The 17,837-nt window shown below is 33.0% G+C and overlaps 1 protein-coding gene across 4 annotated transcripts in view; it reads right to left on the bottom strand.

Moving 5' to 3' along the window:
* COG5 (component of oligomeric golgi complex 5) overlaps window positions 1–17,837 on the bottom strand; it is a 275,480-nt gene that overhangs the window by 240,012 nt on the left and 17,631 nt on the right. For all 4 annotated transcript variants that reach the window (XM_036230277.1, XM_016145849.2, XM_016145848.2 and 1 more), the window contains exon 6: window positions 6,304–6,424. In XM_036230277.1, coding sequence (XP_036086170.1) covers window positions 6,304–6,424 — 121 coding nt within the window. The remainder of the gene's footprint in view (window positions 1–6,303; window positions 6,425–17,837) is intronic.

Genomic DNA, 17,837 nt, shown 5'->3' with positions numbered 1-17,837 from the left:
TAACCAATAAAAAGGAACAGTCAATAAAATAATAAGACTGTATTTGAAGTACTGTTTATATTTATTTAAGACACATTTGAATTTTTAAAACTTAACATTATTAATGATAGATACACTGGAATGGAGAACTATTGGCTTAAGCATCCAAATGGAAAAGAAAGCCCCTTAGAACCAAGTAACTGAAAAATTTGATACATTACTAGTTTGAAGAACCTTTTCTGTGATCTCAAACACTGATAAATGTTCCAGCAGGGGGTGACAAATAGTAAGGTGAAATAAAGAACTTCCGTAGCATTAACTGACCATATGGAATAAAACATATACCTAGAAATACTACTGGAAATTTGAAATGTATAAAAAACAAAATAACTAAATTTTACAGAAAGTAAGCTGTTTTTATCTGGATGTTATCCTGGTTTTGTTTCTGATACTGTGTGATGAAAGATAAAACCAATAAAATAGGATCATAAATGCTATGTGGGTATCATCTGTTTATTATAGATTTTAGTAACATTAAATTCAATTAGGTAAAAAAAAAAAAAATGAGAGACTCTGTATCTGTGTATGTGTATGTAATTTTAATACGCTTATCTCTCTACTCCAGGCAAACCTATACCTAAGGATAGGCCCATTATGCTTTTGGATTTGAGCACAGCACCACTCCCATCTGGTGGTAGCTGAATCCAGGTACATATGTAAGTGATTTAAAGACCATCTGAAACATACTTACTGAAAAAGTCTATTATATCTGATTACACTGTAGGTTTAAAAATGCATATTGAATTCTCTAAGTTGAAGCTGTCACAAAAAACCTAGGCATGTATTAAATGCATTTAAGAGGTCACCTCAGAGGCAATTTAATACTAGAGTATGGTATATTTAAATTTTTTCCTGTCAATTTTACAACTTTCTAAAATTTTCACCAACTACATTATCTTACAGACATCTCAAAAAACGTTCACTACTTCATTAATTATCGGTCACCTATTATGTAGGGAAACTGAATAAATCATACTTTCTAACCTGTGCCCAAATCAGAAATAACAACAATTTTAAAAGGTAGTTAATTGGTGCCCTTCAATAAATGATTGGATAAAGAAGCTGTGGTACATATATACAATAGAATATTAGTCATAAGAAAAGATGAAATACTGCCATTTGCAACAAAATGGATCTTGAGATTATTATGCTAAGCGAAATAAGTTAGACAGACAAAGTTGAAACTATATGATTTCACTCATATGTGGGATATAAAACTGAAAGCAACAAACGAACAAGACAAACAGAGACTCATGGATACGGACAACAGTTCAGTGGTTACCGGAGGGAAGAGGGAAAAGGGGGAGGTATAGAAGAAAATTCAAGTTTGAGTGGTGAACACACAATGCAATATACATATGATGTATTACTGAATTATAAATTTGAAGCCTATATAATTTTATGAACCAATAGCACTCCAATAAATAAAATTTTTAAAAAGAATTTTTAAAAAGGTAAATAGTAACTATCAAAAATATGTTTTAAGTATGTTATCCTACTAATGCTCAAAAAATGTCACCAATTTGTAGTAAGGTCCAGCTAAATTTTCATCTAGTCCCAAGACTCTTGAAGAAAAACCATAAATTAATGAGATATAATTTAACCCTGAAAACTGCACTATGTAGGTTTCATTTTTAATCATTACACAATAGTAAACTACATGGAAAATTACAATGTTTGCACTAAAATAATTCTGCTTATTCTCTGTCAATATGACACTAGTCTAATTTTAATTTTTACTTCTGTAATGCCTAATGATGTTGAACATCTTATATGCATATTTGCCATCCATATGTCTTTTTGGTGAAGTGTCTTTTAAAATCTTTTGCCTATTTTTTAATTGGGTTGTTTGTGTTCTCACCAAGGTTGGGGAATTTTTTATATGTTATGGACACAAGTCCTTTATGAAATACATACTTTGCAAAAATTTTCTCCCTATGGCTTATCTTCATTCTTCTAACAATATCATGCAAAAAACAAAAGTTATAAATTTTGATAAAGTCAACTTTATCATTTTTTGGGTATGTGAACTGTGCTTTGGGTGATATATCTAAGAAATTATTTTCTAATGCAAAGTTACAAAAGTGTTCTATGTTTCTTTCTAGAAGTGATATAGTTTGAGGTTTTACATTGAGAACTCATCCATTTTCAGTTAATTTTTTATATAAAGCGAGATATGAATACAAGTTTACTGTTTTGCATATGGATATCCAATTGCTCCAGTACCATCTGTTGAAATGACTATCTTTTCTCCATTAAATGTGTCAACTATCAGTTGCTCATATATGCGTGGGTCTATTTCTTGGCTCTCTATTCTGTTCCATTGACTTATCGATCTTTCTATCTTGATTACTACATCTTTGTAACGAACCTTCAAATCAGGTAGTTAATCCTCCAATTTTGTTTTCTTTTAAAAGTTTTGGCTATTCTAGATCCTTTGCACTTCCAAATGATTTTTAAAATTAGTTTGTCAATTTCTAAACAAAAGCTTGTGTAACTATGTTAAATCTATACTGATCAACTGAAAGAGAATGAGCATATTAATAAACAATATTAAGTCTTCTAATTCATGGACAAGGTTTATTAATTGGGTATTCTTTAATCATTCTCAATGTTTTCTAGTCCTCCCCTCTTTAATTCCCCCCCCCCCCACACACACACACACACATACCTCCATCCGACCTACAGATGTTGCTGTCTCCCCTTAAGAACTGGATTTCTAAAGGAGGGGCATCTCCTCCCACACACTCATGGAACGCACCCGGGGCCTGGCACACCCAGGGTATGGTCCATGGCTCCACCTGAGGTGCAAAGCCAGGACCTTCTGCATGTAAAGCAGACATGCTAACCACTACACTATGGAGCCACCCTGTTTTCTAATTTTTAAAGTACAGGTCTTGGGTATCTTTTGTCAAATTCGAACTTAAGTATTTCATATTTTTGATACTACTATAAATGATATTTTTTAATTTCAATTTCTAACTGCTTATTAATAGTAGAGTATATGGAACTAAAACTAATTTTTATATAATGATCTTATATCCTGAAATCTCACTAAACTCCTTAATCAGTTCTAGTAACTTTTTTGTAAATTCAAAACAAGATACCACTACAAAACTATTAGAATGGCTAAAATTAAGAAGACTGACTATAACAAGTATTGGCAAGGATATGGAGAAACTGGAATTTTCATACACTACTAAGAGGAATGTAAAAGTTACAACTACTTTGAAAAACATCCTGGCAATCCTTAAAAAGTTAAACATACATCTACCATATAATCTAGCCATTCCACTCCTATGTATTTATCAGAGAAGTGATAGTACCTGTTTATACAAAGACTTGCACATTAATGTTCATAGCAGCTTGATTTGTAACAGCCAAAAATTAGAAACAGCACAAATGTCTATCAACAGGTGAATGAATAAGCCAAGAGTGAGATATCTATAAAATGGAATACTATCTGCAATAATAAAAAGGAATGAGCTATTGATACACACAACATGGGTGAATTTCAGAATAATTAAGCTGACTAAAAGAAGCCAAAGAAAAACACGCAGAAATTACATGATTCCAATTATATAAAATTCTTTTAAATGCCAAAAATCAGATCAGTAAATGCCTGAGGAGGGATTACCAAGGGCATGAGGAAACTTTGGGGAGTGATAGTTATGTCCACTCTCTTGATATTGGTGATAATTTCATGTCAAAACTTACCAAATTGTACATTTTCAACATGTGCAGTTTAATATATGTCACTTGGACCTCAATATGATAAAAAGAGAAGGTACCAGTGTGACATCAGTATAACTAGGTACCAGAATATGCTTTTTAGATTGATATATAGTTCACATACCATAAATTCAACATTTTAAAGTACACAATTCACTGGGTTTTTTTGTGTATTGACAAGGTTATGTAACAATCACTACTATTTAATTTCAGAACATTTTCATCACCTAAGGAGAAATCTGTACCACATTCCCCCGAGACCCTCCAAATATATTTAATTTCTAAATGACAATTATTTTATCTGTTACGTGCGATTCAAGCCTCAAGACCTTTCAAGTTTAAGAGATTCCTTTTAAGTTAACTTCAAGGGTTTATGGTACAAATACTGCTACTCCTCAACATTTTATTCTTTCTAATGAGAACAAGACCTACACTGATATAGGTGTTGATAATTTCAGAGATATTCTAATCACAGAAATACAATTTAGATACACATATAATTGTAACAGTGATTACCAAATTATTACTTCTATTAAAATATTAATTCCAAATGTAGAAACTTTACTTTCCTCTTGGCTTCTCCTTATTATCAATGCCAGGACTAGCCATGACTGAATGAAGACTGGTGAATAAAGAGATGTCTTCAAAATTTTTGAATAGCAAGCACATAATGTGCGAAGCTTTAAAAATTTAAATTAATACAATCCATTTTGAGATAACTTCACCATGAACTATACTTTCTCACCAGCCTCTCACCATCAATTTTATAACACTTTGGGTAAAGCCAACACCTCACTGGAAGGATAATGGGTTTCTACTTGCATTACCCCAACTCAAAGCATTATGATTGATACTTGTGCTAGCTTTTTTAAAAACAAGACATCACCATCTGCATTACAGCATCTGTTGTTTCTAGAAGAAATGATAATCATAATCAAAATCTAGCAATTTTTTATTACAGAAGAGTATCAGTGATAATAAATATATAAAATAAACCATAGAATAATTTATATCTGTTTTTACTGATTCTATTATCCCACAAATTATTTTTAGAGCACAGAAATCAAATGTGATAAAGCAAAAAATAACAGGTGATACTAGGACTTTTACATTCCTATATTTAGCACATAGTCCAGAAAAAGTACTCAGGCATTACTGCTAAAATATTAACTTTTTATACAAAAATTCTAAACATACCAAATCATAAGTTAGATATATTCCCAATGTTGTGCCTAAGCAACATATTTAAGCATTATAAATTGAAATGTGTGAAAGATACATAGTTCCTTAGCAAAAAATATAGAATAAGCATTACAGCATGACTATGTAATTAAAATAATAAAGAAAAAAATTTTTAAAAAACATGTAATACGCATCTTTCTAGTATTATTTTGGCACAACTGCTTTCAAAGCACATCACAAAGAGTAAACAGAATCTTGGTATTTGAGATGAATATAATCAAAGACCTTTTGAACCCATAACTGTACAAATACCACTAAACACTTCCACTTCAGAAAAATTACTGGGTACCAAATGAAAAGAAGAAAACTAAAAAGCCTCATTAAAATGCAGGTGTTGGTGTTCTATACACATTCAATAGCTATTCAAATGTTTGCCTGAAAAATTATGAAATGCTTCATCATGGACATTGCAGCTTCTTAATAGTCAAAATTATGAATGTTAAACCTTTAAATGTCAAGAGTCTACTCTAAATGTTAGAGAAAATAAGCAATGAATGAAAAAATAAATTCAATAAATCTTCTACGCATAATGTTAACATGGGATTTATCACCTAAAAACAGCATTTCTCCTAGATAGTTCTCTTAAAGAAATAAAAACTTACATACACATTAAAAAAAAAAAAAAACACCTGTACACGAATGTTTTAATAGCTCTATTCATTAATCACCAAAACCTGGAAACAACACAAATTTCCTTCAACCAGTGAATCAATAAATAAACCTTGGTACAACCATACAGTGTTATTCCAACAAACACAAAGTAATAAACTACAGTATATACAAAAACTTGGATAATTCTCAAAGGTTTTATACTAAGTACAAGAAGCCAGCCTCAAAAAGTTATATACTTTGATTCTATTTCTGTAACATTCTCCAAAAGACAAAATTACAGTGATGTAGAACCACTAGGTGGTTGCCAGGGTTAGGGGTGGGGGGTATGCATGAACATAAAGGGACAACATGAGGGAATTTTAGGGATGATGGAGCTACTGTGTATCATGATTGTGCTGAAAGCTACATGAATCTATACATATGTTAAAATTCACAGGTCTCTATTTTTAAAAGGCCAATTTTACTATATGCTAGTTTTAAAAATAAACAGCATTTCTAAGAAATCAACTAATTTTATTTATCAATTTTGAAAAATGTAACAATGTTGTAAACAGCCAATTATTATTCAATAAATTTGCTCAATATCTGTCAATAGTGATAACATGACAAAAGTCAACAAATTAAGTGACTGAAAAATCTTTAAAACTCTTCTAACTTTGCAATCAAAAAAGTACTTACCAAGTTCATTGAGACTCTGAGCAGCTTTTGTTATCTCTCTACTTCCCCCTTGCAGTTGTCCTTGGAGTCTCTTACTGAGATACAAGATGCGAATTATTCTCCGAAGCAAATCACACGCAACCTGTACAAATATCACAATGTTAAAGAAGTATAGTCACTCCATGAAGTTTTATTACTATCATTATGTGATTCTGTTCATTCTTTCCAGATGCCAAAGATTCATTCATGTCTTTTTTGTTTTCCACCAATCAGAAACATAATCACAAATCTTAAATAGCATCATTTTTAAATAAACTTCAATTTATCGCAAATGGGGAGAATTTTGGATTGAGGTACTGTGAAACCCAGGGTCGATTATCCTCTGTCCTATACCAGTTTCCTTCTCTAGGCCAGTGGTTCTCAGGACTTCATAAGAAATTTAAGTAGATAAGTTCAAAAAGTTCCAATGCCCAGGCCATAGCCGTGACAAATTATATCAGAACCTCTAGTGTTGGAAACTAAGCATCAGAATTTTTTTTTTTTTAAATATCTTCGAGTGGTGTCAATGTGCAGCCAAGGCTGACAACTACTGTGCTAGGGGCTGCCTAACTTCCTACTACTGCCTCCTATTGTTTCCAATCCTAATTTCTCTTTTCTAGGTCCCTAGGGGAACAGACTTAAAACTTCTTCCAATTTTACTAGGCCTAAAAGAATAAGTATGTCCTACTTGAATTTTCCTGATTTTTTTTAAATCACTAATAATTTATCCAAGCAAAAGTTATTAAAACAAATAAACTATATGCCACCTCTTATTACCTTTTTGTTACCAGATCTAATACTGGGTCTTCACCTGTCCAAGACTACAACATGTATTTCAGAACACTTTCTTACTGAAGTTGGATCCAGGACAATTGCCGGAGGGAGAGTAAGAAGAAGAGAGACTGATGGAATAGTAGATATGTAGTGACCTGCAGCATCAGCCGCGATAATGAAGAAAATAGAGACAGTCTATGCTGCTGCAGCATCACCATGGTCTTTGAATGGCGCTGAGGATGGCTATTCAAACATCTCCCATCTAAAGAAGAAAATCTTACCTGATGGCAATAAGAATTAAAAGCACTGGGAAGACAGGATTACTAAGGCTCCACCTATACACATTTTTTTCTGAGTGAAATACACATACACACTAGAGCCAAACAGCCATACTCATGCACCCACAACATGCGCACATAATATATACACACACAAACATATAATCAAATATACATTTACAAATACATGTAAATGAAAGGCAACTAAGTATTAAACATGTTTACCTGACTTCTTTTCCGAATAACAATAGTTTGAAGTACTTAAAATAACAGAAGAATGCCAAATGAGAATCTTCCCCTGGAAATTGAAATATTTGGGTATCTTCATCTTTTAACTACATTTTACTTATTTTCTGAATAAGTAATACAATCCCATGATTCAAAATTGAAAAGATAAAAAAGATGAAAAGTAACTCTCACATCTCTATGTCGTGACTATGCACTTACCAAAAACAACCACAATTATCAGTTTCTTGTCAGATGGCATTTTTAGATGAACCATTTGGAATAATCTCTAGCAATCATTCCTCCAGGACTCTAAATATATCATGAGGAGAAATACAGATCTTAACTTTAGTCTAATCACCTAGAATTGTCCTGCCAGAATTCCCTGGTACCTACTCAATAGAGAATATACCCTCATACATGAAATATTTGAGTTTATTTTGAATGCTTTTATTTTTAACCATACTTTATCTGTCAAAAAGTCTTATTAACTATTCTTCTACTGCATAACCAAGTTATTTTACCTCTATTCCTACAAGCATCACCCTAATCCCAATCTTTATCACCTTCACCTTAGCACTGTGGTCTCCGGCTAGCTTTCCAGTCTCTTACTGAAATACATCCTGCCAGATTTATCTTCTTAAAAACACAGTTTTCAGCATGCCAGCCCCTTTTTTAATAAACTTCACTGGTTCTCTACTAACAGATTATGTTGAATCTTCTCAGAATAGTATAATGATGGGTATGTCATTATACATTTTTGTACGAACCCACATAATGTACACAAGAGTGGACACTAATGTAAATTATGGACTCTGAGTGACAGATATGTCATTATAGGTTCATCAATTATAACAAATGTACCATTCTAGTGGAGGATATTAAGGGGCAGCTATGCATGTATAGGGGCAGGGGACATATAGGAAATCTCTGCATTTTCCTTTCAATTTTGCTGTAAACTGAAAATTGCTCTAAAAAAGTTATATTTAAAAATAGATATAAATACTACATAGAAAATCATATACATAAATTATAGCTAAATGAACTTGGAACCACTATGCTGATCAGGAGAAATAACCATGCCAGCCAACTAAAGGAGCCTTCCATGTAATTCCCTCTTAATCATGACACCCTTTATCCATGCCCCGGTACTCTTCACAACAATCAAAATAAACGATTACTCTGGCTTTTGTGGTAATTGCTTCCTTTCTTTTATTTATGATTTTATTACTGAAGTGTATATGTATATAAACGCTATTTTTTAATTTTGCCTTTTTAATCTATATAGGTTCCCTCACCATTTCTTTTGTTTCTTTGCAATCTGTTGAATATATTAGATCATCTGTCCTACGATTTCCCACAAAACTGGGTTTTGTTGATTGCATTCCCAGTGTAGTTCAACATGTTCTTCTGTCTTCTATATTTCCTACACGTTTAGTAGTTGGATGTAGGCAGCTTCATCAGATACGTGTTTAAGATCATTCATTAAGTGGTGGAGTAATGCGGCACACCTGTGATTTTCTCTCTTTTAGTGCTATAAGCAGTCACTGACACAATGTTAAAATCCATTAAAACAGTGATTGCAAAATGGTGATACTCCAATTCAATCATTTTGTCTTTATTTGCTAGTATATAAAATTTCTCTGTAAAAAGAAGCTTTACCTCACCTATTATTTGTTTAGCCAGTGGTACTGTTCATACAGAATACCTGATTCTTTCTCTTGGTTTATCAGTTTTCAAAATTAAAATGTGCTTTCTTAATATCCACCAAAGATGAACACTTAGTGGGTTTTGTTCTGTTTTGGCTATCATTATGAAATCATAGATTTAAACATAATAAAGGATGCCATTCCAACGTAGCACTTATCCTTACAAATGCTCACATTGTTCAACTTCTGGCTAGTGGGAGTCTCTGAGGGTGATCTACTATACTGATTTGCCTGAGACTGAGAGATTTCTAGGAACACGTGATTTTTCAGTGCTAAAACTGGGAGAGCTGGTCACTCACCTTAGAGGCCCTTCAAGTTGGCTACTGAATCCTTTAATTGCTAACTCTAGTTAGTAATTGTTGATAGCCTCCTTGGTATAGGGTTTAAAAATATTCCAGGATCATTTTATATTTTCATGCCCCAGACCTAGAATGAAAGCTTTATCAAAGAAGCCCTGGTGTCTTTTAGAAGTCAACAGCATGTCAAGACCACATTCTGGGAACTAGGTTTGCTCATTTCTGGGACTTTCCACTAGACATAGCTAGGAAATGTCAAAATTAAAATATCACATAAATATTCATTTACTTTATTCCACAGTACACATAAAATATTCTCAGATTAAAATTATATATATACATATGTACAAAATGTATAAATATATGATGTATATACCATTTTAAGATAAAATAAAATATGAGTTCATATTGATACTTCCAATTAAAAATCAAGAACACGGGGGGGTGTTTACTTACTCTCCTAATTTATTTCTTCCATATGGATTCCTAGCTATCAAAGACATTAGATAAGAGAATTAGAATAATTTAAAGTTATTCACTTGCTTTGCTGCACAATACATAGAAAACATCTTAATACAAAACCAATACTACAAACAAAAATATAATTGAAGATAGTTTAGAAGAATTCTGCACGTGCTCTCCCCACATCTTTCTACAATGGAACTTTAGTTCTTTGTCAAAACATACTGTGATTACATACTACATTCTCCTTTACACCACTCATTTAATCCTAGTTATGATACATATCACTAATCTTACTTTGATGTAAGTCATTTTGGTTGTCAGGTGCAGTGTATAACAGATTTCTAGGAAAGGCCCATGGGAACAACAGTCCCTGCATTCTTACATATGGATGGCAGTCTATATTTTAAAATCAGTTTGGCTAGTGTATTAATTTCTAATGTTGCACAAGAAACCAGCCCAAGACTTAGTGGTTTAAAATGATTTATTATTTCCCTCAATTTTGTGGGTCAAGAATTTAGACAGATTTCTACCGCTCCATGTGGTATCACCTGGGATTACTCACTCTGCTGCTTCTCAGTTAACAACAGGCTCATCTGGACAGTTCAAGAAGCCTTCACTCGTCTCTACCTGTCCTTTCACATAGCTGACTTGGGCTTCCTCACAGCATGGTGGTTTCAAGGTATCTAGACTTCTTACACGGACACTAGCTTTCCCGCAGCAGAAAAAAAATGCTGTTGTGCACCTTGAAGGCTAGGCCCAAAACTAGCACAGGATCACTTTCGCCAGCATGGGTTATCTGGTTTTGCTATCCTAGTTGCTCTATATGTCTTTAAAGGGTTTGAAGACACTGGCATTTTATGCTATTGTTATTATCTTCCCTCTTCCTTCCCTCCAGGTACATTCACTTGTTTGGCAGATGATTATAAAACCAGTTAAAAAACTCGTCATTCCATATAACAATACAGATAAAATTTTTGATAGCATATCAACTGAAAACTAAAAGGACTCTACAAAAGTATATGATGAAAACCATATACATATGAAACATAACTCGTCATTCCATATAACAATACAGATAAAATTTTTGATAGCATATCAACTGAAAACTAAAAGAACTCTACAAAAGTATATGATGAAAACCATATACATATGAAACATAAACATAAAAGTTTTAGAAATGATTTTCTCCATTATATTTTCTCAAACATTCTTTCTTACATAATTTCAAAGTTAAAAAATAAAAACTTAATTGAAAGCTAACATATATGTATGATAAAATAAATATTAAAAAGCAAAATGATAAAAAGTTAAAAAAGTTAAAGAGATAGAAATTATGTAATATATGTGTGAATTATATCTCATTAAAGCTGTAACAGTTTTTAAACTATGATTAAAATTATTAAAAACACAAGACTGGAAAGGTAAAATTCATTTTCTTATAATTTTAAGTTAAAAATGTTTAAATATATAAAAAGAATTAGCTCTTCCAAATTTCTAAAAAAACTCTGAGGCACTTCATAAGTAAACGATGTTACTAAAATGAACAAAAATATAGATAATTCTTGGGGTGATAATTAAATTCAACTCATGTATTCATGTATACAGATGAAGTCAGAAGCTTCTGCTTGGAGAATGAAAAGGCTTTTTGAAAGAGAATAAAATGGGGATAAAAAGCAAAAAGAATTAAGAGTAAAAGCACTTTCTTCTAATAGAAGGTACAATCACACACACTATAAGTTCAAGGCTAAAAGAAGATTATAGCTATGTCTTTCTTGCTTTCAAATACCACACACATTTAAATGAATTAAGAGCTTAAAGAATAAAATGATTAAACAGAAACATTAAAGTTTCCCCAATGTTTAAAATGAAAAAGGCTAGGACCTTTGGAAACATGGCAGAGTGAGAGATGTCCCCAGATCTCTCCCCTTGAAACAACAAAAAGCTGAACATCTAAAATCGAACAAAAAACACCCAAACTGCACACCAGCATGTCTAAGCATGAGATCTGCGCATAAGAACTACTACCACAGGTCAGAACCCCGGGTGCCGGGTGCTGGACTACGAGTAATAAAGAAGGTGCCACTCGCAGTCACTGGAGTTCCCAGCAGAAGGAGTGGGAGCAGCGAGTTCACGCAGCAATTCCCAGAACATTTCTGCCTGGGATAGCTGTGGGCTCCCTGTGGCCAGCCAGCTGCAGGGCCCAGTCATCAGGGCAGAAAGCAGAGAAGTGGGACAGGACTGCAGAGAAACAACAGCCGATATTTGCTGCCACACTTGCAAAACAGAGGCTGAGTCATAGCCCCCAACCCACAACCTAGAGGGTCCCTCCCCGCATACACTCTGAGACGAATCACCGCGGAGCCCCAGGAGAATCTAAGCAAATGCTGCCGAGACTGTCACTGACACTGACAGGAACTGAAACTGAGGGTAGCAAGTGTGATTAAATATCTACAAGAAAATTTTAAAAATGTTATTAAGGCTTTACATAAAGCAGAGATCCAAGAGGCTTAGACACCACCTATTGGAAACCAAAAAAAAAAAAAGTGCCTCCCTTGCAACAAGCTGAAGAGAGACCTTTATATAATAAATCTTTCTGGAAAAACAGCAGAATACACTTCCATTAATGCCCAGGCAGAGAAATAGTCCATTAAACACCATGAACAACCAAGGTGACAAGGCATCTCAGAAAGAAAGAGAAAAATCTCCAGAAAACAAGTTTGCAGACCTAGAAATATGCAACTTAAATGACAGAGAATTCAGGATGGTACTTCTGAAAATACTCAATGAGATCCAAAACAACTCAATTCAAGAATTTCAGGAATTGAAAAAACACCTAGATGAGCAGAGCAAGGAGATTGAAACCCTCCAAAGGAACCAAATAGAACTTTTGGAGATGAAGAACACACTGCAAGAGTTGAAAAATGAAATAGCAAGCTTGAGAAATAGTCAACCAAATGGAGGAAAGGATCGATGATATCAAAAATAGATATATAGAAATAAATCAGAAGGAAGAAGAGAGAAACCAAAGAATGAAAAATAATGAAAGAGAAATACAAAAACTAGCTGATAACATCAGGAGAGGAAACATAAGAATAATGGCCATTATCAAAGGCAAGAAAAAAGAAGAGAGACTAGAAAGTATTTTTAGACAAATAGTTGACAAGCATTTCCCAAATCTAAGGAATGAGCTGGAGCTTGGAATTCAAGAAGTCAACAGAATATGCAATTATCTCAACCCAAAAAGGCCTTCACCAAGACACATTGTATTAAAATTATCAAAGATCAACAACAAAGACAGAATTCTCACTGGAGCCAGAGAGAAAAAAACAGTAACTTTATAAAGGTAAACCCATTAGATTATCCTCAGACTTCTCAGTGCAAACCTTACAAGCCAAAAAAGAATGGAATCAAGTATTTAAACTATTAAATGAAAGGAACTACCAGCCAAGAATAATGTATCCAGCTAAGCTCTCCTTTAGATACAAAGGAGAATTAAGACCTTTCCAGATATACAAAAATTGAGGGAATTCTCCACTATGAGGCCTGTACTACAGGAAATACTGAAAGGGGTCAGTTCACCTAAAACAAAATGACAAAAAAAAAAAAAAAATACATAATTAGGAGTAAAGTGACTATCGAGCAAACAGAAGCAGTGGAATGCAACCCTTACTAAGAACACTACATTATAAGCTTAACTAATAAGAGAATTGTTATAACAAGTTAGTAATGAACATTCAGAATACATAGGGACAAATTGAGGTAACAATGACTGAAAAGGGGGGGATTCAAAGATCCAAATTTGCAAAGGGGAATGGGGATAAGGCATTCGCAGAAGAAAATGAACGCTGTATAAATATATCATTTACATATTCATAATGGTAGCCACACACCAAAGATTCAGAACCATAGTATATAACATAAAACAAAAAGGACCAAAGGGAAAATCCACAAAACCCAACAAAAATAAAGAAAACAGAAGCACAAGGATAAAGAAGCAATGAAAACACTGAGCTACCAAAAAGCAAAAGATAAAATGGCTATAAGAAGACCTCATATTTCAATAATCACCCTAAATGTAGATGGACTGAACTCACCAATGAAAAGGCACAGAGTTGCAGATTGAATCAAAACACAAAACCCAACCACATGCTGCCTCCAAGAGACACATCTCAGATCCAAAGACAAATATAGACTCAAAGTGAAAGGGTGGAAAATGACATTTCAAGCAAATGGCATTCAGAGAAAAGCGGGAGTAGCGGTACTATTATCAGACAAATTAGACACAAAATAAAAAAGGTAAAGAAAGATACTGAGGGACACTTCATAATGATAAAGGGAATCATGTGCCAAGAAGACATAACAATTATTAATATCTATGCTCCCAATCAGGGAGCCTCGAAATATGTAAAACAATTACTAACAGAACTAAAGAGAGAAACAGACCAAAACACTATCATAGTAAGGGACCTAAATACCACACTATCGGATATGGACAGATCATTCAAAGAGAAAATCAATAAGTAAATAACATCCTTAAATGATACAACATTAGACCAACTGGACATAATTGACTTTTACAGAACTTTTCATCCCAAAACAGCTGCTTATACGTTCTTCTCTAGTGCATAAGGAACATTCTCAAGATTGATCACATACTGGGACATAGCGATAGCCTCAAGAAATACAAGAGCGTTGAAATCATACCAACCATATTCTCTGATCAAAATGTTTTGAAACTAGAGATCAACTGCAGAAAGAAATCAGGAAGAACCACAAATACATGCAGATTAAACAACATGCTATTAAAGAATAACTGGATCAGAGAAGAAATAAAAACAGAGATCAAGAGATACATAGAAACAAACAACGATGTTAGTACAACATATCAAAACTTTTGGGACATGGCAAAAGTGTTCATAAGGGAAAAGTTCATATCATTACAGGCCTATCTTCAAAAACTAGAACAAGCAAAAATAAACAATCTAACGCTTCATCTTTAAAAAACTAGAAAAAGAACAAATAAAGCCTAACGTCAGCAGAAGGAAAGAAATAATCAAAATTTGAGCATAAATAAATGAAATTGAAAACAAAAACAAAAAAATAGAAAAAATAAATACAACAAAGAGCTGGTTCAATTATATCTATAAAAAAGCAATAAACATTAGAAAAATAAAAATTTTCAAATAATACCACTTAGTATAGTAACAAAACAAAATATTTAAGCACAAAATGAACAAAATTGAAAACAAAATACTGCCAAAATTACAGAAGACCTAAAAAAACTGTAGATACAGCATATTCATGAATGAGAAGATTCAATATTGTAAGACAGCAATTCTCCCCAATTTGACATACAGATACAATACATTTCCAGTCAAAATCCTAACCAGATTTTTGGTAAATTGGAAAGCTGCTTTTAATATTTATGTGGATTTCAAAAGAATTAAAATAGTATCCTTTTTTAAATCATTTAGCTAAAAAAAAAAAAACCACTTACTAGAAAGCTGTAGTAATCAAGACAGTGTACTAATGGTATAAAGGCGGAAAACTAGATCAACTGAAGAGAACAGAGTCCAGAAGTAATCCCAGACATATATAGTCAATTCAATTTTGTGAGGGCAACAAAAATATTCAACGGAGAAAGAAAAGATTTTTCAAGAATAAACCTGGTGCTAACAATCCATAAAAGAAAATAAGATAATTTGGACTTTCATCAAATTTTTAAATATTATGTTCAAAAGACCATTTAAAAATGAAAAATCAAGTCATGGACTGGGAGAAAATAGTCCAAAGCATACACTGGACAAAGTACTTGTATTGTAATATATAAAAAAATTCCCACAACTCAACAAGATAAATCCAATTTTAAAACAGCTAAAAGATGTGAACGGACTGAACAGAATAAAGATACACTAATGACTAATAAGCACATGAAAAGATGCTCAATATCACTCATTATTTGAGGAATACAAACTGAAGCCATAACGAGATACCACTTTACATCAAAAAAGATAAAATAACAAGTGTTGTGAGGATGTGTAGACAATGGATCCCTCACACACTGGTGGAAATATAAAATGGTATAGGCACTTTGGAAAACAATGTGGTATTCCTTAAAAATTAAACAAACTTACCATACAACCCGGAAATTCCATTTTTAGAAACCTACCTAAGAGAAATTAAAAGTATAGGTCTACGCAAATACATGTAAGCAAATGTTTATAACAGCATTTTCATAAAAGCCAATAACTGGAAACAATTCAAATGCCCATCAACTGGTAAATAAATAAGTAAGTAAGTAAATAAATAAATAAATGTGGTACATCCATTATATAAAACAGTATTCAGCAGTTAAAAAAAAAAAAAAATGAACTACTGGTGACATTCTAGAATATGGATGAACCTGAAGGGCATTATGCAAACTGAAAGATGCGAGACACAAAAGACTTATCTCTTGCATGATTCCATTTACATGAAATAACCAGAAAAGGCAAATCTATAGACACTGAAAATAGATTAGTGGTTGAGTAGTACTGGGGATAGGAATAAGGACCAATAACTAGAATGGACTGAAAGTTAAAATTCATATGATGAAATCGTTACCCCCAATATGATGGTATGGGGAAGTGAGGCCTTGGGGAGGTAATTAAGTCATAAAAGTGAAGCCCTTATAAAAGGGACCCCAGAGAGCTCTCTCACCCTCTCTACCACATAAGGATACGACAGGAAAATAACTATCTGCAATCCAGGAGAGAGCCCTCTCCAGGATGCAACCATGCTGGTACCATGATTCACATTTCCAGCTTCCAGAATTGTGAGAAATAAATTTTTGTAGTTTATAAGCCACCCAGTCCAAACAGAATAAACCAAGGGTAAAAAGGGATCTTTTGGCAGTGACAGAAATGTTCTAAAACTGGAATTTGATATGCCTAGAATAATTTATAAGTTACTAAAGACATTTAAATAGTATTCCATATGTTCAAAAAGTTAAATAGATAAATTGAAAGACACAAATCAACCACAATTCTAGAGATGAAAACAAAAATATCTGGAATGAAAAATACACTGAATGAAATTAGGGGCAGATTAAACAGTACAGGAGAAATAACTAGTGAACTTGAAGACAAACTGATAGAAATTACCTAAAATAAAACACACACAGAAAAAACTGTGGTGAGAGAATAAATGAATAGAACATCCAGTGATTTGCGGGATACCTTGAAGATACCTAGCACAGTATATTTGTAATTGTAGCCCCTGAAGAAGAGGAAAGGGGAGGAACAGAAAAAATATTTGGAGAAATAATAGCCATACATTTTCCATATTTAATAAAAAATTTTAAACCCACAGATCCAAGGCCAATTAACTGTAAGCAAAAACAAATACACACACACACACACACACACACACACTCACACTACACCAAGGCACATCATAATCTAACTGCTCGAAACCCAGTGATAAAGTGAAAATCTTAAAAACAGTGAGAAAAAGAACACATATACAGAGAAACAAAGATAATAACAGATTTCTCATAGGAAAACAACAAAAATAAGAAGATAGTTGAGCAGTATCTTTAAGATACTGAAAGAAACAAATCATTCAATCTAGAATTCTATATCCAGCAAAATAGCTTGCAAGTGAAAGATTAAATAAAGACTTTTTTAGAAATACAACAGCTGAAAAAAATTCATCAACAGCAGAAATGTTAGAATAAGTTATTGAGGCAAAAGGAAAATAATACCACCTGAAAATATAAATCTAATCAA

This window comes from Rousettus aegyptiacus, unplaced genomic scaffold (genome assembly GCF_014176215.1).
Source record: "Rousettus aegyptiacus isolate mRouAeg1 unplaced genomic scaffold, mRouAeg1.p scaffold_m13_p_13, whole genome shotgun sequence".
NCBI lineage: Eukaryota > Metazoa > Chordata > Mammalia > Chiroptera > Pteropodidae > Rousettus > Rousettus aegyptiacus.
Note: the sequence above shows the minus strand (reverse complement) of the source record. Positions and strands in the feature narration are given on the sequence as shown.